We start from the raw sequence: 25,566 nt of genomic DNA, 5'->3' as shown, positions 1-25,566 counted from the left end.
AGGAGAGAGAGAAGTATGTGGTAACTATAGGGGTATTTGCCTACTTAGTGTGACTGGTAAAATATATGGTAGAATACTCATTGATAGGGTTAGGCATATGACAGAGGAGCTAGTTGGAGAAGAACAAGGGGGATTTAGGAAGGGAAAAGGGTGTGTAGATCAGATATTTGTTCTAAGATGTTTAGTGGAGAAGTATCTAGAGAAGGGAAGGAAAGTGTATGCTGCCTTCATGGACTTGGAGAAAGCTTATGACAGAATAGATAGGCAAGGTATGTGGAAGGTATTAAGAATATATGAAGTGGAGGGGAAATTGTTGAGTGCTGTGAAGCGTATGTACGAGGGAGCTAGGGTTACGGTGCGAGTGGATGGTGAGCTGAGTGAGTTCTTTGATCTCAATGTGGGACTGAAACAGGGTTGTGTAATGTCTCCATGGCTGTTTAATATATACATGGATGGGGTTGTAAAGGAGGTGCAGGGTAGGGCAGTGGATGTGGGGGTGGCTCTAATGAATGAGGGTGAGATTTGGAAGCTTCCGGTGTTGCTGTTTGCTGATGATACAGTACTTTTGAGTGAAGATGAATGGGAGTTGCAAGGTTTGGTGAATGAATTTGGGACAGTGTGTAGGAGGAGGAATCTGAAAGTTAATGTAAACAAAAGTAAAGTTATGGTATTTGAGAGGAATGAAGTCACAGAGTGTGCAGTGAGGTTGGATGGTGAGGATATGGAGAATGTGAGTGCATTCAAGTACTTGGGTAGTGTGATGAGTAAGGATGGAACTTTGGGGGATGAAGTGCGTGAAAGGGTACAGCAGGGAAGGAAGGTCGTTGGTACACTGAAAGCAGTGATGAGAATTAGAGAGGTGAGTATGGAAGTTAAGAAGTCACTGCATGATAGTATTGTGATCCCTACCCTGACGTATGGAAGCGAGGCATGGACCTTGCAAGAGGAGAACAAGTCAAGAGTGAGAGCAGTGGAAATGAGTTACTTGAGAGGAGCATGTGGAGTGACGTGGAGGGACAGGTTGACGAATGAAGAAGTGAAGGAACGATGTGGGGTGGATGTGGATGTGGTTGAGAAGATTAGGAGAAATACACTGAGGTGGTTTGGACATGTGAAGAGAATGGAGAATGAAAGACTGACTAAGAGGGTGTATGTAGGTGAGGTGGAGAGAGGGAGAGGGAGAGGTAGACCGAGGATGAAGTGGAGGGATGGAGTTGAGAGGTATACGAGGGAGGGGGGGGGGTGATTTGGGGGGAGGGTTGTCAAATGGTAGGTGACAGAGCGACTTGGAGGCGTTTTGTCTGCGGCCACCCTTTGTGGGATTAGGGCGTCGGGCTATAGATAGATAGATAGATGATGCCCTGGATGTTTATCTTCAAGTTTATAATAAACAAAAACTATTCTTTTTTTTCCAGTTTTTTCACTATTGCACCCCTGTGCAAACTTATGCATGGCGCTACGCAGATTTTTTTTTTTTTTTTTTTTTTAACCAGATGATGCCCTGAATGTTTATTTTCCATCCATCCATCATCCAATCCTACATTGCCCCATGAGAAGCATAGGAGCCCAGGGTTAGGCAGTTGGTCCCGACATTTAAGATGAGAGTGACCAGCCTCACTCATCCCTGAGTGGCATTACATGAGCAATCAACCCCAACAACCCCTCTGATATAAACCTTCACCGGCTCAATCCGATTGGAACGCAATAATTACCCACTAAACCACCAGGCGCCAAAATCTGGTTATATGGTTACCAACCAGCATAGCAAATGGTTTCCTGGTGTACAGGAAAACATTTGGCTTGTCACTCAGTGTAGAGTCACCCACAGGCAGAAGGAAGAGGAAAGAATGAAGGAAAGAAAGACAGAAGGGGGAGTGTAAAGTCACCCGTAGGCAGGACAAGGAAAGAATGAACGAAAGAAAGAAGAGGATGGAAGGAAAGAAAAATGGAGAGGAAAGGGCCGACACCCGACAGCAGCATTACATCGAGTGAGTGGATGGGGAGCGCCCCCACCTAAGTTTATAATAAACAAAAACTAATTTTTTTAACAGTTTTTGTGCACTATGGGGGTGAAAAAAAAAAAAAAAAAAAAAAAAAAGGTAATCGCGCAATCCACAGGTAAATGCACAGCAAGTCACACTGGAGTAAGTGGGGATGAGGGGGAGGGGTCGAAGAGATAAGGGATGGTCGGTGGGGGGATGAGCGATGGTGCGGTTGTGTGGCGAGGGAGTAGAGGTTGAGGATGGAGAATGAAATGAAAAGTGGTGGTCATATTATTTGTCTGTTTTCTTTCATTCAGGGCATGTTATAAAGGAGTTAATATTTGGTAGATAATGCTGCATTGCACCTTGTATTGCGACGTCGGATAACAAGCGCTAAAGCGGCGATATCAAGGGATGTCTGAGAGAAATATACTGACATGATAGATCAAACATTAGTGCAGAGCCATCGAGACTGTTGGGAACCAAAGAAAGAGAGGACATGGGCACGCCTCAACACATCAAGGATGAGTGGGAGTTGTTCAGATGAAACCAGCAAACCATTAACCCGCCCCGTCCCGGAGACGTGAATTTACATCCTCACATGATGTGCACTCATATCCCGGAGACATAAATTAATGCGGCAACATTGCAAGGACATTGCAAGGTCCCTAATTTGCACAATTTTCAATTTTTGCGAGTGATTCTTGGCACGTATACACGGGACACCTTCCTCTACAAGATGCCAGGCAGGGACAATGCCTTAACCAGCATGACCTCCCCCCCCCCCGCATGACCTTTTCTCATCAATTCACGTGTTATCAGTGACCTGGCCAGTAAAGCCATGTCATGCCACGGTACGAAATTCAGGGCCAGAGTGATTCCCCAATCGATGACAATGTGGAGGACAAACATTAGAGGAAGAAACAGTCAGAAATGATGATCAGGTAATGTGGCAAAAAAAGGTCAGGAATGGTGACGAGTTAGTGAGTGAAACAATGCTTATAATGCCTATATTACCGTTTGAAAACTATTATACTCTCGTATTACATATAAATTCGTACCAAATAAATAAATACCGTTTATGAGTAGTGTAGAATCGTTATCCTCCCATAGAACTCGTTTTCTTTGCAGCCAGCCTGACAGAAAACCCTGTTAGGTAAGGAGGTACTCCTACCTGGATCGAGTATTTTAAACCTCAGGTGAGCAATTTCTCTATGAATTTTTGATGTTTCTCACCAAAAGCGGATGTTTGAGCCCCCCCTCCAAAAAAAAGGTCCAAAAATGTCGGGATCGGGGCGTACCACTGCCCAGAAAACGTCGGGATGGGGCGGGTTAACAACACTTTTTATTCAGTGTCACAAAGACAGCAAGAGGTGAGGCAAGAGGCCACTGGACTACTTACAAAGGCTTTCCTAGTTGCTTTGGCTTGACCCATGTCGGTAAACAATGACATAGATATATTTAGGGAGTTTGTGTAGAATTTGGTTTAATTTTCCTTCTAACAGATTATGAGAGATATCATTATTATATCCACCCAAGTGCACAGACATCAAATTTATTTACCCTTTTATCCACAATTATTTTCAACAGCCTTTTCACATAGAGATGCCATTAAGAGTTGACATGATACTGACAGTACAGAGGTAGTGTACCGAATGGATGATCGGATTTACTGTGGACACAGCCATGTCAAAGGATGTATATGATATTTAGTTCCAATAATTAATTACATGTAAGGGTAGAGGACATTACTTACACAAACATTATGTTAATCAAAGCCATCCAGATTCCATTTTGCGTCCGATGTCAGAATACATGGATAAATACAAATATCTGGCTCCACACTAATGTTTGCTCTGTCACGTCAGTATATTTCTCTCAAGAGCCAGCCCATGATATCACCATTCTCAAAATTATTATCTGATGTCGCTATACAAGGTGTAATGCAGCATTATCTACCAATAGTAATTCTTTTACATCGTGCCATGAATGAAAGGAAATTTACAAATAGTGAGACCACCACTTCACATTTAATTCTCCCTTCCCAGCCTACCCTCCCCTCCCCTCCCTCACCCCACCCCCACAACATCACTCATCCTCCCACCCACTTTTCCTTCTCTCTCTGACCCCTCCCTCTCAGCCCCTCTTACTCCAGTGTGACCTGCCGCACATACAGGAGCCAGCCTGAGGCAAGGGATACCAGAGGATAGATCATTATTTATGACAATGGCTGTACGCCATAAAATAGCAAGACAAAGTTTCCAAACTTTTGAAAAGTCCCACTCACAAAGCCAGACACTCACGAGTCACGGTGGTCAACATCGCATGCATTGTCAGCAAGAAATCTTCAAAAGCACTAAGCTCAACTTTAACATGTGCTACGCTATAGGTGAACTGTTCAAATTTTCACACTAAATTGGACTTCAAAATGCACTAGACATAGAAGAAAATATAAATTTTTTGGTGCTAAATTATTATGAAAAGTGCTAGATCAAGAGTCAACAGTGCCAAATTGGCAACTATGGGCACATGGACAGGTACCAGCAACAAGCTGGCGACCCCAACGTGGGTGTCGATCAGCTCAGCATATGTGCCTGAAGAGCACAGAACTTTTGTAATGGGACTTTGTATGAAAACCGCTGAAAGACCAGAAATACCGTAAGACCAGTTGCCGAATGAGAGGACTTTTACTGTAATATGGGATACTTACCTATTCAGGCACTAAGGTCAATAAATCTCTGATAAACAGGCACAAATGGGTCAGGGTAACCTTGGTTAATGTAGATACATTAGAGGTAAATCTGAAATCTTATTTTATATGTGACATCTGACAGTGTGCATAATTCATATTCCTATCTCTCAGTCAATCAGACTATGGAAACCTAGGACAGTACTTCACTCAAAATACAAATTAAGTATACTTTGCTAATTACTGACAGTATTAATACAACAATAATTTCCAAGCAGGCAGCTCCATACTGTGATGAAAGTAGTAGTGGTAATAATAATTATAATGTATTCCTTATGAATATATGCACCAGTGTTCAACTGCATCCAAATCAACACTGACAGAACTTCAATGCAGATAATGGAACTTTTGACAAATCTATCAAGACTATAATTTAGAAAAAAAAAAAAAAAAAAAACTACTACTGTATAACCTGGCCTAAAATTGCCATCTCTCCACTTGAATGATGCGTTGTAACAATAGATTAGCAATGGAATATACTGCAAGTCAAGAGGAAGTGCTGTGGAAAAAATGAAGAGTTGTTTTATCATCTTTTTCTATCACTGAACTATGTGCAATAACTTGTAAAGGGGTTGATATCTGGGCCAAGGTATGGTGAGAGCTGTATAATAATAATAATAATAATAATAATAATAATAATAATAATAACTTGCCTAACCCAAGTCTCCTACACTCCTCGAGGAGGAGGAGGAGGAGGAGGAGGAGGAGGAGGAGGAGGAGGAGGATAATAATAATAATATATTGTTAATAATAATAATAATAATAACAATAATAATAATAATAATAATAATAATAATAATAATAATAAAAATAATCATTCTGCAAATAATTTTTTTTTATCATACTGGTTCCTAGAGGACGTGAAGTACATGTGCATAAATTTTTAGGCTGATATGTGCTGCAGTTTTACTGCTACAGTGTCCTAAAGTTACATGTTTGCTTAGGGATTTTTTATATATATATATATACACATCATCATCATCAGCTGTTTGAGTGTCGACTGCAGGACCAGCCTATCCCTACCGAAGTGGGGACGATACAGCCTATACATGTATCTCTACCTGGTGGCTTAGGCTGTCTGGTAAAGATTGTATATAGGGTGAGAAGTGCTTGCAAGTGTAACTGCAGTGTTGGAGTGGCTTTGGATGTATGTGTAGTCTGTGAACCAAGTGTAATCGGCCTGCGCAAGCCAACTGGGTGCAAGCATACTTAATTGTATGCAACACTGGTTCAGCCACAGCACCCCTTGTGCGTGCCAAAGCAGTACGTGGCCAGAAGAACACTCCCAAAGTTTACTACCCTGGCGGGACGCGAACCCTCATTCTTCCATGTACAAAAATGCACACTTTACCACTGTGCCACAGAGGCTACATACATACTGTACACACACATATATATATATTATATATATATATATATATATATATATATATATATATATATCACCAAAAAACTGCTTTATGGGTGTTATATGGAACAGGGCAAGCTAAAATAAGAAACAAAAATTTCCAGCTGATATCTGCTCTAGTTTAGCAATTATTCCACCAAAAATATTTTATATTCAAATTTTCAGGCCAATTTCCAGGATATATGTTGCAAGTCTACTCGAAACAATTCAAGATACACATTACAGTTTACTGGTTGGGTAGTCCATAATCAATCTGACAGCATTAAAAGCTTCTTTACAATATGACTTCCATGTACATACTAACAGGGGTATGTCATTGCAAGAGAAATTACTGTACAGCACTGTACAACAGTTTCACCAAAAATCCACTCCTGTGGTATGTGGGCTGCAGTTATCAACTGGTTAGCCATGCACTGGTACACATTTATTGTATAACTGTGCACCACTGCATGGCCAGTCGCAAGTGCCAAGTAACTGATACCACTGGGGTCAGGGGGTAACAAGGTTTACATTACATACCTGCTTTACATATCCACTCCACATAACCATTTAATTCTCTTTCTAATTGCTGCTGTCTTCTAAGTTTTAAAAATTCTTGTCTATTTTCTACTCTCTCTCTCTCCTTAGCAAATTCACTGCAAGGAAAAGAAGTATAAAGGGTAGGATCACAAGCATTACTTTACATGCCAGTTACATATGATAAACAGATCAAAGAAGCATCACTACTTTTATGCATCAGTACCTTAGGGCAAGGGAATGATTTTTGCCTATTAAAAAGATGCAGATAGAGAGACAGACATACAGATAAAGATATAGTCACAGATTGACAGACAAATATAGATACAGATGCCTTAATCCTGGAGGGGTGGTCAACCCCAAAAATCTGAATAGCAAACAGAACAAGAAGTGCTCTGAGCTGGCAGCACACGACACTCCTTCATTCAAGTGGTACACTGTGGGAAGCTGAGAGCTGAAAGATGAACAAAACTGCACTGTATACTTAGCAATGCTATTTATTATTTTCCCCTTGTATTGATATGACATTTATAAGATATGGAAGGTAAGAGTCTCGGGGGGATGGCTGGCAAGGACATAATCATGAAAAATTTTCATTTTCTTTCCTTTTAGTGCAGACTATCATATTATATAAGGAACAACTGGATTTCATAGGTAATCTTGGCTGCATTCTCCCTATCAGGCACATATATTCCCTGCATACAACTCCCAAACACATGCTGGAAGATAATCTGTTACCATAAATACTGCATATTTCAATGCAGTAAAGACAAGGGTAGGAATAATAAGTATATGATTATGGGAAAATACTGGGGAAGAGGAAAACAATGGGAAATTTTCATTTCTTCAATATATCATACAATCTAGTCATTGAAGGTGAAAAGGAAGACTTACTAGCATACATTTACAGGAGAACCTAAATAAATTGCCTACTTGGGACTAAGGTTTTCCCAAAATCTTTAATATGCCACAAGGTACTTCTTCATTTAAGCACAATTATGAACTGGAAGGTGTACATGTAGAAACTACCAGCAACATTCTTACTTTCATACTCATCATGGTACCAGAATGTACTGCCCAATTCATTTGTATTAGCTATGTCATCTCTTATATTTTTTAATATCACTGGATAACTTTGTTCAGCTTAGGGGGAACTTTTCAATTTGGAGAGGCAAGATATAGCCTATTAACCAATTGCAGTCACTAACAAAGATTACTGAATAAAATCATAAAGTGCTACTCTGATTAAAATTATGAAAAGGGACATTAGTGAAGGGGGCTAACTTTCAAACAAAACTGCTAACAAATATCCACTAAACTCTGAATCAGACTACAAAACCTCATTCATTTGTAGTTATATTCAACTGAATAAAATCAAAAAGTGGTACTCTGATTAAAATTACGGAAAAGGACATCACTCTAATGAAGGGGCCTAACTTTCAAACAAAACTGCTAACAAATATCCACTAAACTCTGAATCAGACTACAAAACCTCATTCAATCTTAGTTATATTCATTCATTCATCATCCAATCCTACAATGCCCCATGAGGAGCGTAGGAGCGTAGGAGCCCAGGGCTAGGCAAGTTGGTTCTGACATTTAAGATGAGAGTGACCAACCTCACTCATCCCTGAGTGGCGTTACATGAGCAATAAACCCCAACCACCACCTGGATATAAACCTTCACTGGCTCAATTCGACTGGAGCACCATAATTACCCACTAAACCACCTGGTGCCAACATTTGGTGATATTACCAACCAGCGTAGTAAATGGTGTCCTGGTGTACAGGAAACCATTTGGCTTGTCACTCAGTGTAGGATCACCCACAGGCAGAAGGAAGAAGAAAAAGTGACGGAAAGTAAGACAGAAGATTGAGTGTAAAGTCACTTGTAGGCAGAAGGACAGGGAAAGAATGGAGGAAAGAAAGACAGAAGAGGATAGAAGGAAAGAATGATGGAGGAGAGGAAAGGGCAGACACCTGAGAACAGCACATCGAGTGAGTGGATGGTGAGCACCCCCACCTACCAAGAATTGCCTATTAGGCAATTGCAATCACTAAGTTATATTCAACTGGATAAAATCATAAAGTGGTACTCTGATTAAAATTACAGAAAGGGACATTACTCTAGTGAAGAGGGATAACTTCCAAACAAAACTGCTACCGGTAACAAATATCCACTAAACTCTGAATCAGACTACAAAACCTCATTCATTCTTAGTTATATTCAATGCCAGAAAGCTTGACTGCTACACCACAGCCTCTCAGCTTCCAATTCAGGAATAGGGACTTCTGCTTATTATAAGATACAGTACTTCCTTTTACTTTCAGTAATTTAAAGTACTGCAAACATGCAGACCACTGTTCTGGCAAATTGAGATGAATATCACATATGCTGGTCAGGGGTAACACTTGGGTGGGTTGCCAGGTGGCTGGCTGGCTTAACTGTCAAGCATGCTAGCCCAGTGTATAGAGAGTTAATATCATCTGTATATGTTAGACTTCAAGTACTGCACAATCAGTGGAAACTCAGGATCAGGCATTACACAATCCTACACAATGAACATATACAGACATGGCTCCATGTATGCAGTATATATATATTTGACATACCAATAAGATAGTACTAACACCACACCTTACCATCGTCACCAACCACTTCAATTCAGGGACATAATTTCATCTTGTTTTTGCTACTTTAGGATAGTTTTATTCAAGACCACCTGTGGTGAAGAAGGTCAATGAAGGCTAAATATGTGCCTCCTTCAGATCAGAAAGTTAAGCTTCAGCACCAATATTTCAGGGATTCCTGGGAATAACATTCCACATAATGCTAATGCATAATCAGTTCAGCAATTACACAGTACTTTCATGGCATTTTCCTGAATGAAGTATGCTACTACATAATATAAGTATATAAATACAGTACACCAATCGTTATGACCATCATGAACGAGAGATCCTACCAAAAACACAATAATGCAAATGAAAACCCAACAAGTTTCAATTGTCTTAGCTGATTCAGTCTCATCTACAGTGTAAGCCTAGGCCAAATTATCATGGCCAAGGGCTATGGAGGTCTTGGATGATGCAAATCCATCACATTCAACTGCAGTGAGCATAATTAGCTTGATCCCAAACAAAAAGGAGGCACTACATTCAACCCTAAGGTAAGATACAGGAAGGCCACTGCCAGGCTAAACAAGGTGACAGGCAATAATGTCACCAGCAAAAACAACTGCTATGGAAAGTGTACAGGACCAAAATACTGTTGTACAAGTGAGATAAATTTACCGCTGATGTAAAAATGAATAAATAAATAAATAAATAAAAATTCCAAGAATGCAAAGTGCACAGTGAAGATGGTGGGCAACCTACACACAAGTGCTCCAAGGCTGACTACCCTTATAATAATGACAACCTCCTGATGGGTATAGATGCAAGCCAAGTTGAGCATATCAACCTGACCACCTCTAATTAACTACCATCACATTTCTAAAACTCAAAAACTTCAGAGTATTTTCTTTTAAATATTATTAGTACAGTATTGGTTACAGCATCAACTTAACTTCTGATATGTTAGGAAAAATCTTTTACTTCTCTGTACTACTGGCAAATGGAATGTTGAGTTACAAGCCTCCTGACTCCTGAGGTGTCAAATGACTTAAAAGGAATAAAAAACAAAACAAAAAGCCCCAAGTGCGGTAACATAGTATCATTTCATTTACAAAGGCTCCAACATGATTGAACGTGTCAGACTTGGTCACCTAATGGCAGCTCTCAACGTTGCTTGACCTCAGGCAGCTTCCCTATTCAGTCTCCTATCCCTGACCTGACATTCTATGACCCTGTCCTGGGTCTTTCTCAGTCTGCCTGATGCAACCACCCTAACCCCAGCGTTCACATTTCTCACCTACCTCACCCAACTGTCATCCTTCTCAACATCCCCACACCATTTCAATCTACCCTTCCTTTTCACAGCACCAATACATTCCAGTCCTATCCTTCCTCTCAACTCTCCAATCATAATCCTAATCCCCCCTCCCCCCAGGACCTTGTATTCAATGATGTTCCAAAGTCGGTTTCAGGGAATCTGGTGCACTGATCTTGCCAGCTGAGGACGGGTGGAATTGGTAACACTGCACGATGCTCTCGGGAGCTGGTTGGTCAATCCCCATTGTGTTTGAACGTGTGGCAAATTGACTTTGAATTCCTACCAAAACCCTCAATTTTTGTAAGATACCAGATTATACAGATAAAGATTAATGTAATGATATCTTTAATGATAAATACCGTATGTGCCTTTTAAATTATTAGAGATAAACCTCAACAACACTGATAACAAAACTAAGTAAAGTTGTTACTGCACGCATATGGACAACAGTCACTGACTTTTGCGGGAATTCAGACGTTTGGAACAAGGTGGTTCTGGGGTCCTATGAAGGCTTGAATGTTTTTCCCACCACTACTACACAGAGTCACAGTCTAAGTCTACACCATGCCCTTCATTACCTCATCTACTGTAAGATTTCTTGGTATCTTTAGTCCAAACTTAGTCGTGGTGTGTGATAGTACTATGTACAGTTCAAAATTCAAAAATTGTTCTCAAGCAAATACCTTCTCTACTCTCCCGTCGTGCTAATATTAATCCTGGGTTGTAGTTCCAATACTTGTTGGTAATAAATAGCAAAAAGAGGTAGAGCAACTATATGAATTAGTACATATAGTTAATACAAGTCCTGGTGTAGAGGAAACAGACAGCGAGACAGTAGGCTATGTTAACGCATATGTGATAGCGCCCAAATATGGCGTGTAGGCTAGCTGCAAATGCCTACTCAACTTCTGGTAGCCCTGGCTACTGGGATAACAGAAAAGAGAAAAAAATATTTGTAGGTTAGTTGTATTATATAGACATTACACAAGCATCCTTTAAAATTTAAGAAGCTATTGTAAAACTCATGTCAAAAAACATGACAGCCCAAAATCCTTTTTAAAATAGTGTCATAAACATTGCATAACTGATGACCTGTATTATAACAGAAAGCAGCACAACAGATATGAGTCAATTAGTGCATAATTTCTTACTTGTCAAAAGTATGAAATTATTTATTTATAGCATAATCTTCACAATTATGGGTTCATTTGTAGGTTTTTGGTTTATATTTAATATATTCCTGCTTAGGATGTGTTGCCTGAAGTAAAGACTTGTCAGCAGGTATGTATTGGACAACATGCAAGGAACCAGTACGACAATACTACCATCATCATCAGCCAATCCTACATCACCCCATGAGGAGCATAGGAGCCCGGGGCTAGGCAAGTTGGTCCTAACATTTACAGCTACCGCAAAATGACTTAGGGGCCTCCCCCCACAAGGTATTAAAAAACACAGAAATCACAGTATATCACAATGTTTTTTCATGAAATGCCATTCATTAATATGCAATCATGTTTCCCTTGTTTTTCAGGACCAGTTGAATGAGTTTTGGCACGTAAGCACTTAGATCTCTTAAGTAATCTAAGGACATTTCTTTGCACCAAAAGTTTGTCAGTTCAGTCTTGAGGTTGTCCAGATTGGGTTTCTTCTTCTCTGCTATGATTTTCTTCATCTCTGTCCAGCAGATTTCTATCGGATATAGATCCGGACTGTTGCCAGGTTGGTCAAGGACCTCAATCTGATTATCCTGAAGCCATTTTGTCACCCTTCTTGACTTGTGATATGGAGCTGAATCGTGCATGAAAAAGTCGCACCCTATCTATCTATCTATTGCCAGACGCCTCAATCCCATTTGGGGTGGCCACAAACAAATCGCCTCCACGTCGCCCTGTCCCCTGCCATTTCACTGCCCTGCTCCCAGCTCACATCCCCCTCTCTCATACACCTCTCCACCCCATCCCTCCATCTCATCCTCAGCCTCCCCCTCCCTCTTCCCCCCTCCACCTCACACATATACACTCTCTTTGTCAGTCTTTCACCCTCCATCCTCTCCACATGTCCAAACCACCTCAGTGTGTTCCTCATAACACTTCCTATCACATCCACATCCACACCACAACGCTCCTTTATATCCTCATTCGTCAGCCTGTCTCTCCATGTGACTCCACAGGCTCCTCTTAAATAACTCATTTCCACTGCTCTCACTCTTGACTTATGTCCTTCCAACAACATCCAAGCTTCACTTCCGTACGTTAGAGTTGGTATCACAATACTGTAATGTAGTAACTTTTTCACTTCCATGCTCACTTCCTTGTTTCTTATCACTGCTTTCAAAGAACCAGCAACCTTTCTTCCCTGCTGTACCCTTTCAACCACTTCACCCTCCAAACCTCCATCCTTACTCATCACACTACCCAAGCACTTAAACGTACTCACATTTTCCAATTCCTCACCATCCAACCTCGCTGTACATTCACTGACTTCACCTCTCTCAAAGACCATCACTTTACTCTTCCCTACGTTCACCTTTAGATTCCATTTCTTACACACTCTCCCAAACTCATCCACCAAGCCTTGCACCCACGAATAGCAAAAAAAGTTTAACAAATGAAGGTAGGTGGTGGTGACCATCATCCACTCACTTGATGTAGTGCTGCCTACTTCTTCCTTAGCCTTTATCATTCTTTTTCTGTGCCTGCCCTCCTCTCTTTCCTGTCACTACTTAATGCTTTTCTTTCCGTTACAGGTGCCTTTATACTGAGTGACAAGCCAAATGGTTTCCTGTAAGCCAAGAAACCATTTACAATGCTGGGTGGTAACCATATAACCAAACCATACGTGCTCCCTATGTGTCAAGTGGGTTGGTGAAGGGTTAGTGCCCCTCCCTGTAAAACAAATAACTCAGAGTCAAATGGCCACCCCATACGGGATTATGGCGTCTGGCAATAGACAGATAGATCTTTCAGAACTAGAATGTACAGGCCACCATTCATCATCAAGTTCTTAGGAAGAAAGTAGAGGCCTCCCCTTCCCATTTCACCTGAGAAACACCTCCATAACATTACTGATTATGGGTGCATAACAGTCATCACCGTGTAAGCAGGGTCATACTGAGTACGGGAAGCAGGGCGACGAACCATAGCAGAACGCACCTGGAACATTTGAAATGTGCTTTCATCGGAAAACATAACTTTTCTCCATTCATCCGATGTCCAGTGTGCACACTTCTTGGCAAACAAAGTGTGCTGCTTCTTCATGCGGTCAGTGAGAAGCGGTTTCTTGGCTGCGATGCGGCTTGGCAAACCCAGCTCCTTCTGCAAGTTTTTTTTTTTTTTTTTATGCGAGGAAGAAGGAACCAAAGGCCATGAGCCCGCAGTAACAGTTCCCTCCAAGAGAAAAACAAAATACAATAGAGAGCCAAATTCAAGATCCGATCATTTTGAGATGCCTGGACACACTGCGTTTGAAAGACTGGAGATCATAGGCAGCAGGAAATACAGACAGAGGGAGACAGTTCCAGAGCTGACCTGTTGCATGAATGAAAGACTGGGAGTAACGGTTAACTCTTGCATTAGAGAGTTGGACAGAAAAGGGATGAGAGTTTGCTGCCAGACGGGTGCTACGCGCCCGTCGTAGAGGTGGAGGAATGCAAGCAGACAGTTCAGAGGAGCAGTGACCATTAAAGTAGCGATAGAAAAGAGATAAAGATGCAACAGTGCGGCGAAGAGACAGAGGTTGAAGGGAGTCAGTAAGAGGAGGAGAGTTAATGAGACGAAAAGCCTTTGACTCCACCCTATTGAGAAGAGCTGTATGTGGGGAGCCTCCCCACACATGAGAGTTGTACTCCACACAGGGGCGGATAAAACCCCTGTATAGAGTCAACAATTGTGCAGGGGTAAAGAAAGAGCGGAGTCGGCTTAGCACACCCAATCTCTTGGAAGCCGATTTTACAAGAGATGTAATATGATCTTTCCAAGATAAGTCCCGAGTAAATGAAACCCCAAGCATGTTCAAGGATGATGCAGGATTAAGCTGAATATTATTAAACATTAGTGGGTATACCTGTGGAAGATTTTGTCGGGTTGATAGGTGTAAGAACTGAGTCTTAGAAGCATTAAAGACAACCATATTATTTTTACCCCAGTCAGAGATATGAGCCAAGTCAGACATTAGGTGTGCCATAGCCTCATCCCTTGTTTCTTGAAGTAACTGTTGAGATGGGCGTTGCGGGAACCGAATGGAAAGGTGAAGGGTGGAGTCATCAGCGTATGAGTGGATAGGGTTAGATGTACAGCTTAAAAGATCATTGATGAATAAAAGGAAGAGAGTTGGTGATAGGACAGAGCCCTGAGGAACACCACTGTTGATAGATCTAGGAGAAGAACGATGGCCGTCTACGACAGCAGCTATAGAACGACCAGAAAGGAAGCTAGCGATGAAGGTACAGATAGAAGGATAGAAACCGTAGGAGGGCAGTTTGGAAATTAAAGATTTATGCCAGACTCGATCGAAAGCCTTTGAGATGTCAAGTGCAATGGCAAAGCTTTCGCCAAAGTCCCGAAAGGAGGATGACCAGGAGTCTGAAAGGTAGGTGAGAAGATCGCCAGTGGAGCATCCCTGACGGAACCCATACTGACGATCGGAAAGAAGGTTGTGATAGGAAAGATGCCTTAAAATTTTTTTATTAAGAATTGACTCGAAAACTTTTGAAATACAGGACGTTAAAGCAATTGGACGATAGTTGGAGGGTTGGGAGTGGTCACCCTTCTTTGGGACTGGCTGAATGAGAGCAAACTTCCAGCAAGAAGGAAAGGTACAAGTTGACAGACAAAGGCGAAATAGTTTGCCTAGGCAGGGTGTAAGCACAGAAGCACAGTTTTTGAGAACAACAGGAGGGACCCCATCAGGCCCATATGCCTTGTTAGTACTGAGGCCAGTAATGGCAGAAAATACATCAACTGAAGAAATTTTAATGTCAGCCATGAGGAAGTCAGAAGGGGGAAGTGATGGAGGAACAGCACCGGAATCGTCTAAGGTGGAATTGGAGGAGAAAGTCTGTGTGAAGAGATCTGCTTTATCAGTAGAAGAAATAGCTACAGAACCATCAGAGTAGAAAAGAGGAGGGAAGGATGATGAGGTAAAGTTGTTAGAAAGATTTTTGGCAAGGTGCCAGAAGGAGCGGGAAGAATTCGAGTTGGAGAGTTGAGAGCATTTAGTATGGATGAAATTATTTTTAGTAGAGCGAAGAACAGACTTAGCACGATTCCGGGCAGAAACGTAAAGATTATGTGATTCAGGGGTGGGTTGGCTCCGGTACCTTTTGTAGGCCTTCTCCTTGTTGCGGACAGCATTAGAACAAGCGTGATTAAACCAAGGCTTTCTTGCGTTAGTCAAAGGATATGAGAAAGGAATGTATGCTTCCATGCCCGAGAGAATAACCTCCGTAATGCGCAAGGCACACTCAGATGGCTCACGGCCATGGAAGCAATAATTATTCCAGGGAAAATCAAAGAAGTACTGCCTGAGGGCCTCCCAGTCCGCAGCTCCAAAATGCCAGAGACGACGTTTCCCTGGAGGGTCCGCAGGCCGTACTGGAGCGATAGGACAGGTTAAGGTAATAAGGTTGTGATCGGAGGAGCCCAACGGAGAGAAAAGATTAACAGAGTAAGCAGAAGGATTAGTTGTGAGGAAGAGGTCAAGTATGTTGGAGCTCTCTCCAAGGCAGTCAGGGATACGGGTAGGGTGCTGTACAAGCTGCTCTAGGTCATTAAGGATAGAAAAGATGTAGGCTTGTTCACCAGGTGGATCCGTGAAAGGAGAGGAGAGCCAAAGGTGGTGGTGAACATTGAAATCTCCAAGAATGGAGATTTCAGAGAAAGGAGAAATGGACAGAATGTGTTCCATCGTAGAAGTAAGATAGTCGAAGAATTTTTGATAGTCAGTAGAATTAGGGGATAAGTAAACAGCACAGATATATTTAGTCAGAGAATGACAGGAAAGCCGAAGCCAGAGAGTGGAGAATTCAGAAGAATCAAGTTCAGGAACACGAGAGCAAGATAAGTCGTTGCGTATGTATACACAACAGCCACCTTTGGCTTTGAAATGAGTATAGAGAAAGTAGGAGGATACAGAAAAGGGTTTGCTGTCAGTTGCCTCAGACAGCTGAGTCTCCGTTAGAAAAAGAAGGTGAGGTTTAGAGGAGGAGAGGTGGTGCTCAACAGAGCGAAAGTTAGATGAAAGGCCGCGAATGTTGCAGAAATGAAGAAGAAGAGAGTCAGACAGTGGTTCCAGGCACTTCGAGTCGTCACCGGGAGAGGGGCAGATGGCGGGGGCATTTATGGTCCCCCCCCCTGGGGACTCCGAGGCTAGGTGAATTGACGCCATTTTCGTAAATTTTGAATAGGAAGTGTAGTGTGTACTGTGCATGTAGTTTGGTGAAGATAGATAGAGAAATTTGTACTGGAGAGCATGCTGGCCTACTCTCTGTGTAACTGAGACACTGAAAAAGTTCAGCAAAGGGGGATGGTCAGGAACTAGTCCTGAGGGCTGATGAAACGGGAGCTCCAGCACTCCTTGTCATCAGCTTTCCATCCACCTCGGGAGTACTGCCCTGCTCGACTGGTGTTGGATAGTTCAAACTGAGACGTCTTGTAACAGCTGGGGATACATTCTCTTCAATTCTGCTGCTGTCAGTCAAGGACTCTTGATTACTTCCCTCTTCAGAAGCATATCTGTACCTCTGGAAGTCGTCGTTTTCTTTCCACCGCCATGTTTGTGCTCTGGTATGACATCAGCCAGCAGGTGCCAGGCCGCGCTCTGAGACAAGAATCTTCATGACGGTCAACTTTGCGCATCCAATATGTCCACAAATCGTGTTGACAGGGACATTATCTTGCCTCCACGCAATGATACGGACCCTCTCATCCCTTGAGCAGTACTTTCCAGGCATGACAACTCGATTCTAGGAAAATAACAGGGTAAACAGTAATGCATGCTAAAAAAGAGGGAGGTGCAAGCTCGGAGCAACGGGAACACATACTCCCACTCTCGCTTCTGAGCAAGCACTGACGTGCTGAGTGTTTCACCACCTCCCGCCAACACCAGGGGATATGCCAGTTACTTCTTGCCCAAAAAATTCACTTGGTAGAGGTGGAAACACAAAGCAAAGAAAGACAACTCTCCCATAGCAATTCTGTGTGTAGGTCCCAAGTCAATTTGCGGTAGGTGTAAGATGAGAGTGACCAGCCTCACTCATCCGAGTGGCATTACGTGAGCAATATACCCCAACCATCCCTTGGATATAAACCTTCACTGGCTCAATCCAATTGGAGTGCTGTAATTACTCACTAAACCACCAGGCACCAAAATTTGGTTATATGGTTACCACCCAGCATAGAAAATGGTTTCCTGGTGAACAGGAAGCAATTTGGCTTGTCACTCAGTGTAGAGTCACCCACAGGCAGAAGGAAGAGGAAAGAATGAAGGAAAGAAAGACAGAAGAGGGAGTGTAAAGTCACCTGTAGGCAGAAGCACGAGGAAAGAATGAAGGAAAGAATGACAGAAGAGGATGGAAGGAAAGAAGGATGGAGGAGAGGAAAGGGCAGACACCCGAGAGCAGCACTACATTAGGTAAGTAGATGGTGAGCACCCCCAGCATGACAATACTACCACTATTGCTAATACAACCACCACCACCACAACAACTATTACTACTACTAATACTACAACTACTACTACTACACCCATACCCTGTTATCCGTCACATCAATAACTGGCACTTTGCTGGACCGAATACAAGAAACAGGGGAACATTCCCACAATCCAAACAATTTGAGTGTCCATTGCCTTGCCAGTCTGACACCCTGCCTCTCCAGTCCGACACCGTGCCTTTCCCCAGGTTTGAAACAAGGCTCTCCCGGTCCTCTCTTTGTCCCTCCATCCCTTTTCTTCTCCCTCCACCCATCCCTCCTCTCCCCTCCCTGTCCCTCCTCCATCCTCCAAAACACTCAGCACTGCCAGGCATGTCTCCCTCCCTTCCCCTACCCCTGGTTGTCTCCCTCTCCATCCCGCCACCCTTGCTTGTTTCCCGTGTGTGTGTGTGTGTGTGTGTGTTAGTGAGTGAGTGATAGTGGTGGGTGAGTGAGTGAGTGGGTGGGTGGGTGTGGTGAGTGAGTGAGTGGGTGAGAGTGGTGAGTGAGTGAGTGACTGACTGATTGACAGAGAGAGAGAGAGAGAGAGAGAGCATGAGGGAGAGAGTGAGTGGTGAGTGAGTAGGTGAATGAGAGAGTGCATGAGGGATAGAGTGAGTGGTGAGTGAGTAGGTGAATGAGAGAGTGCATGAGGGAGAGAGTGAGTGGTGAGTGAGTAGGTGAATTAGAGAGTGGTGAGTGAGTGTGAGTTAGTGAGAGGTGAGTAAGTGAGAGTGAGAGTGTGAGTGAGAGTGAGTGAGACTAGGGGCAGGGGGAGTAGTAGGGCTGTTTGGCTTTCTTGCCTCCTTCCCTGTCCCCTCACCCTTCCCCACCCCCACTTTTCTCCCTCCCCCACCTCTGCTTGTCTCCCCATCCCCCTCCCCTGCCCTCCCCTACCCCTGCTCGTCTCCCCATCCCCTTGCCCTCCCCTACCCCTGCTTGTCTCCTCATCCCCCTGCCCTCCCCTACCCCTGCTTGGTACAATGCCAGCAGCGTGCCTGGCTGTTTTGTTGCCCTGAAGTCGTGTCGAACACCGCACGTCCCACCACCCCACCCTCCTGGAGCTGAAGTTTGATGTGCCCTTTTTTAGCAACAGTACTGTTTATGAGGATAATAATATTACCTATGGTGTTTCTGTGTCAGTCTCTATTGATCTTGGGCATATGAGAGTTTTGGTTTGGGTCTGGAATGCATCTCTGGCTTTTCTTCAGCATCTTACGGGGAAAATTGCATCGATATCCGACATAGTTGCTGACTGAACACTCCCAATGATACCCAACACTGCCGGATATCTGGGGATAGGTGTACTACTACTACTACCATCACCTGCACTGCAAGTACAGAGAAACACACCAGCCCTGACAAAAAATCCCAACGGTCCCTACATAAATATGGAAGTCAAAGTTGAAATATAATAATCAATGTTCACTTATTTTTTTACCATGGAGGATCTATGTTAAACACAATTGTAAGTGACACTGAAAACAGCAAAAGTAACTGAGGCTAGCTACAGAACTATCCAGAGGATTAAAGCAGAGGCTTCTAAGTCACCTAATGGTATAATGTGTTCACCACCTACACACGTACGACCATCGCCCATCATGGGAAATCTGGACAATTTTGACCAAGGATGAAGCAGACGAGAGCTGCTTGCATTTTATGAACGAGGTGACCTGCCAACGATTTCAGCTTTATTAAAGAAAGTTCATTAGCCTCTTTTCAATTTCAAGGGGTCAAGACCTTCACTGTTTAGAATAATAAGGCAACTGAAATATAAGTATAAGGTGCTAAGTGGGAGGAAAATTTTGATGGAAGGGAAGAACACTGTGATGGCCAGAAAAGAATACCTTCGAGAAATAAACAACAACAGAGCAAGTTCCCATTCCCGTCCAGTGGTCTTTTTGGATGAACGTGTATCAACCAAATCATGTGTGTTGAGCACTGTTGGACTGATCCAGATTGAACAGCTGGCCCTAAACTTAAGATAGGGAGAGGTGCCAGACTCATCATAGTTCATGCAGGTGGTCATCACGGCTTCATACTTGGAGCTCTTTTGATGTTCCGGTCCAAGAATGGGTTAAAAGGGGACTACCACGATGCTATGGACCATGAACAGTTCAAGATCTGGTTCCAAGAACAATTACTTCCTAACATCAATGAAGGATCACTAACAGCTTAAGACAATGCACCATACCACTCAAAAATTACCTGAAAAGTGCTAACCTGCAGCAGAAAAGATGAATTACTACAGTGGTTAACTTCAAACTACATCTCCCATGATTCCTCTGCTACTAAATAACAATTACCTGTACTTCTATCTATCTATCTATCTACTGCCAGACACCATAATCCCGCAAAGGGTGGCCATTTGACACTTGAGTTAGTTGTTTTACAGGGAGGGGCACCAACCCTCCACCAACCCACTTGTTGACACATACTTCAGATCAGAAAAAAAAACGCAAGTCAAAGCATGAGTATGAAACTGATCAGATACCAGTCTGTCATGGACACAGAGTACTCCTGCTACCTCCTGCCACTGAACGCTGAACCCCACTGAACTAATTTAGCCACAGGTGAAAACTTAAAGAAAACAGAAAATTCTAATGGTAACCAGTGCCTGAAGAGAGTTGAAGAATTAACCTATGAGGCAATCAACAGCGTAACATCTGAATACTGGCGAAAGTGCAACGACAACACACAACAATTGAGAATGAATTCCAGGCCAAGGATATAGCACAAGAACATCATTCGTTTGTTTCTGAAGGCTCCAACGTGCTTGCATGCATTGGCCTTGGTCATCTAATGGCGGCTCTCCGTGCTGCTCGGTATCTGGCAGCTTCTCTATTCAGTCCTTATTCCTGAAGTCACACTCAGTGAACTTGTCCCAAATCTTATTCAGTCTATCTCTCGAGACCCAACCCCTAAAAGTAACACTTCTCACTTTCTGCACCCACTTATCATCATCCATCCTCTTCACATGCCCGAACCATCTCATTCTACCTCTCCACACCAGTCCCATCCTCTCTCTCAACTCTTCCATCGTAAACATAGCCCCCCCAGGCCTCACACTCAGGGACTCACTGCACATCCACCTAATCATTGTCATTATTCTACATTTGGGCCTGTAAGTATCCTCTTCCTTTACTGCCCAAGTCACTACCATACAGCATTACACTCCTAACACATGCTGCATACAAAGATCCCTTAGCACGTAGGGAGAGCCCTCTCAATGTCAGGAAAGATAACAGCTCCCTGAACTTATTCCAATCACTCCTCATTCTAGCCACAGAGCTTGCTCCAGCCCCACCTCCAGCACATAACATGTCTCCTAAATAACAAAACTTTCTCAGACACTCAAGAGATTCACCACCAAGTTCAATCCTTTCATGCCCAAAAAAATCCACCTGCTCTCCCCGACACACCACACACGTGAAATCAGCATTATTTTGCAGTCTACCTCTAATACCACAACATCTCTTAAGCAGTCACTTAACAACCATCTCTCGACTTCCTAAATCTTTCCTCCACCTCCCTTATATTCTCTGCAGTCAACACCAAATCAGCTTACAACATCTCCAATGGGAGGCCGATTCTGAAGTCACGTGAGAGGGCTTCATGTACCATGATAAACAACATTATGTTGAAAATTTTGTAATTAATGTGACATTTGATGAAAGTAGTTTGGACGATCCCAGTGAGGAGGAATGAGATATGGAGACCTAAATATACAACCTCACCCTAGGTACGCCTCGCTTATCTTCTAGTAATAATGATTTTTGTGATCACACACACACACACACACACATTCACCTCACTGGGGTCAATACATACTCTTCTCAATATACATACACATTTTCATTACCTTCACAGGGAACAGTAGCTTTAAAAATCAACATTTATGTACCCACAGTCAGAGTCAGTAAAAATTTCTTACAGTATTAAGTTTGGTGTTTGATTTTCCTGAACCTTTTCGCATGTATCACGAGAGACAGACAGACAAGAGCCGGGAAAGTAATGGATTACATCACTGTAAGATGAACCGAATATTTGTTAATGATGGAAAAAAGGAAAGTAAGTTAAAGCAAACCCCAAGAGAAAGTAATACTTGAACTATGCTATAAAAAAAAAGAAAAAAGTGTGCAGTGTGAATGAAATTAAACATAATTAAATGACAATACAAACAACTGAATCACATCATTAGGCCTGCTTCAGTCGCTGACTGTTGTCCATATGCAGGCAGTTGCAACTTTACTTAGTTATCAATGTCGTTCAGGTTTATCCCAAATAATTTAAAAGGCACATATTTATCAATAAAGATATCACTGCATTTACCCTTATCTGTATAATCTGGTATCTTACAAATAAAGGAGGGTATTGGCAGGAACACAAAGTCAATTTGGCCTGAGAGCATCATGCAGTGTTACAAATTCCACCTGTCTTCAGCTGGCAAAATCAGTGCATCAGACTCCCTGAAACCGACTTTACAAATCCACCTAATTATTGTCTTTTCTATACATCTGAGCCTATGAATATCCTCTCCTTTTACTGCCCAGGTCTCACTACCACACAGAAATACACTCCTAATACATGCTGCATACAATGATCTCTTAGCAGAAGACACAACACCTCCCAGACCTTGTTCTAGCCATTCCTAACACTAACCACAGAGTTAGCTCCAGTCCTGTTTCCAGATCATAACATTTCAATGAATCCCCAAAATATTGAAACATGATAAACAAAGACCAGAATCATAAGTTGTTTTTACCAGGAATCTAAGGGGCTCCAAACTAAGAACCATATGAATCTGAGGAACCCATAAATCTTTGCTTAAACACAAGATCCACCTGCTATGCTACAAAGATTGTGCAAAAAATATCCTTCCCCTCTACCATCTAACACTACATTGCCGTACTGTATGTAGCCAACACAACCTTCAAAAACCCTCAGCTACACCAATTTCCAAAAAAATTTAGCCCAAAGAATTTCCTTTATCAGACTGCTATGAAGGCAACACATCTACAGTATTCATAAACACAAAATACTGCGGTGGCTGAATCGGTAGAGAGGCGGCTTGCAGTCCTGATGGACCCAGGTTCGAATCCTGGCTGGGGCAGGGGACAGTTTAAGGATTTGAATTTAATTAAAAGCAGACTTTCCTGATCTACCAGATGACCCGCCGACATGTCGTAAAAATACCCCCGCTAATACCAATACACCAGTCCTGTATGAGACAGCCCTAGCATGTATTCAATATGGACGGTGGGTGTTAGCGCCGAAGTGGTGACATGTGGAGGTGTAGGAGGACTACTGGGCCTTGGGATAGGCTACTGCCCCCAAGATATAGGCCCTGAAGCCTTTGCCCAGAGTCGGACACATAAAAAAAAAAAAAAAAAAACTAATACCCAACCCTCTGCCCTCACTATACATGTAATACCATCTCTCACACCAAAACACACAAACTCACCTTATGCTCTAAATAAAGATAATCCTTCAACGTCTAAAAAAGATTTCTGGGTGTAAAGCTGCCGTTCATCAGGCTTAAGTTAATGTGAGTCTGGTGCAACAACAGCAACAATTTTATTAAATGGCATCCAAAGTTAAATAACTTTGTTATTGTGACCTTGTGTTGTACTGAAGTTCTCTGCAACTGCTCTGCGTTCAATTATTAAGCATCTACACTGAGACAAATTATTACAGGTACACTAAGTATCTAAGTGGACAATGTACCATCAGTTAAATAACTACAATATTAGTACCTGCCCTACATATCCAGTCAAAGTAACCAGTGAATGCTTCAGTAAAATTTCTTCTGATCCGCAATTTTCTGTGTTTCTCTCGCCGCTCAACACGTTTTCTCTCATTGGAGAATTCTCTGTAATGATGGATAACAGGAATGCATGGCACTTGTGCATTAAATGGAAAAATACAATAACCTGCAAACCAACCCTGAATTATTATGCAACAATACGAATGCAATATTCAGAAAAAGAGGAGAGGGGAAATCAGCGGTCAGAAAATTTATATGAAGGAAATTGCCAAATATAAATAAACTTAATAATAAGTACTGTAACATGAAAAAAATTCCCAAGACTTCATCCAAACAGAACCTGGCTGCCATAATTATAATCTTAAATTAACATACTAAAAATACACACACTTCAAAAAACAAAATAAACTAATAAATTAAATGAAAAGCGAAAGGTCTTTCATATATAGTTTTAAATTAATACAATAAATAATATAACCATTTTAAAAAATTGACCACATAATATATATATTACATTAATATCTACAGATACTTACCCTGATAAAACACCAAGAACTAAGTTGAGCATAAAAAAAGACCCCAACACTATGAGGGGCACGAAGTATAGAAAATTACACCTGGCTCCTAGCGCATCATTCGTCTGCCAAAGAAAGAGAGTGGTAAGTGAACACCATCAGAATATATTTTCTTAATACAATCATACAATTCTTTAACTATCCACTGCATTTGAGGTGGGATAAGAGAGATATCTAAGTGCACGTATAATTTTTCTTAAGGCTTTTTTACACCACTTACATGGCAACTAACAATATTATGGCTATCTTATTTACTTAAATTCTAATGCTTATCATTGGCATCATCATCTCAGCCCTGTCTCCTTTAAAAAAAAAAAAAAAAAAAAAAAAAAAAAAAAAAAAGGAGGAGGAGGGGAGGTAGTGGGATCTAGGAAAAGAGAACAAAGTATAAAACAACAAAACTATTAACTGAGTACCTTGTGAGCCACACACATTTGCTTGTCACTCAAGTCTTTTTTAAACACAGATCCACCTCTTGTGAATTCACTTCATGAGAGCCCCTAGGCCCAGCCATTCCATAGACTACCAACCATTATTTAAAAAATCATCATCATCATCATCAACTGGACCTCCTTTCCCACCCTAGGACAGGGTGATGAGTGCTGATGTCTAGACAGCCCAAGTGTGCCCAATCCAATAGGTCACACTTCCATTCACTTGTAACTCAAACCCCCGGAATCTTGGCTCTATCTGATACACCAAAAACATTAACCACATTCTGTAGCTTCACATAAATGTACCCCATAGAGTCAAGCTGGATGCTGTCACATTAAAAAGGGGTGCCAAAATCCCTGATCATGCACTTCTCACAACATTTATCCAGTCAGCACAATCTCTTGTCAGTCCCCGTGCCTTTCCGACTTCCATACCTCTCTTCCTCACACACTCATCCACCATATCCCCCCACATTCTCCTTGGCCTACCTCACCTCCTCCCTCCTTCAA

The 25,566-nt window shown here is 42.2% G+C and overlaps 1 protein-coding gene across 1 annotated transcript in view; it reads right to left on the bottom strand.

The window, feature by feature from the left end:
• Positions 1-25,566, bottom strand: part of cac (calcium voltage-gated channel subunit cacophony) — a 2,326,612-nt gene that overhangs the window by 1,869,393 nt on the left and 431,653 nt on the right. The window contains exons 12-13 of the mRNA XM_080268748.1: positions 24,584-24,687; positions 6,659-6,774 (exon numbers count right to left, since the gene is read on the bottom strand). Coding sequence (XP_080124874.1) covers positions 6,659-6,774; positions 24,584-24,687 — 220 coding nt within the window. The remainder of the gene's footprint in view (positions 1-6,658; positions 6,775-24,583; positions 24,688-25,566) is intronic.

The sequence above is a fragment of the Coenobita brevimanus genome, chromosome 29, assembly GCF_032717465.1.
Source record: "Coenobita brevimanus isolate Jiangsu-jjx chromosome 29, ASM3271746v2, whole genome shotgun sequence".
NCBI classification, from domain to species: domain Eukaryota; kingdom Metazoa; phylum Arthropoda; class Malacostraca; order Decapoda; family Coenobitidae; genus Coenobita; species Coenobita brevimanus.
The sequence above is the reverse complement of the archived record's forward strand: the minus strand, read 5'-3'. Positions and strand labels throughout refer to the sequence as shown.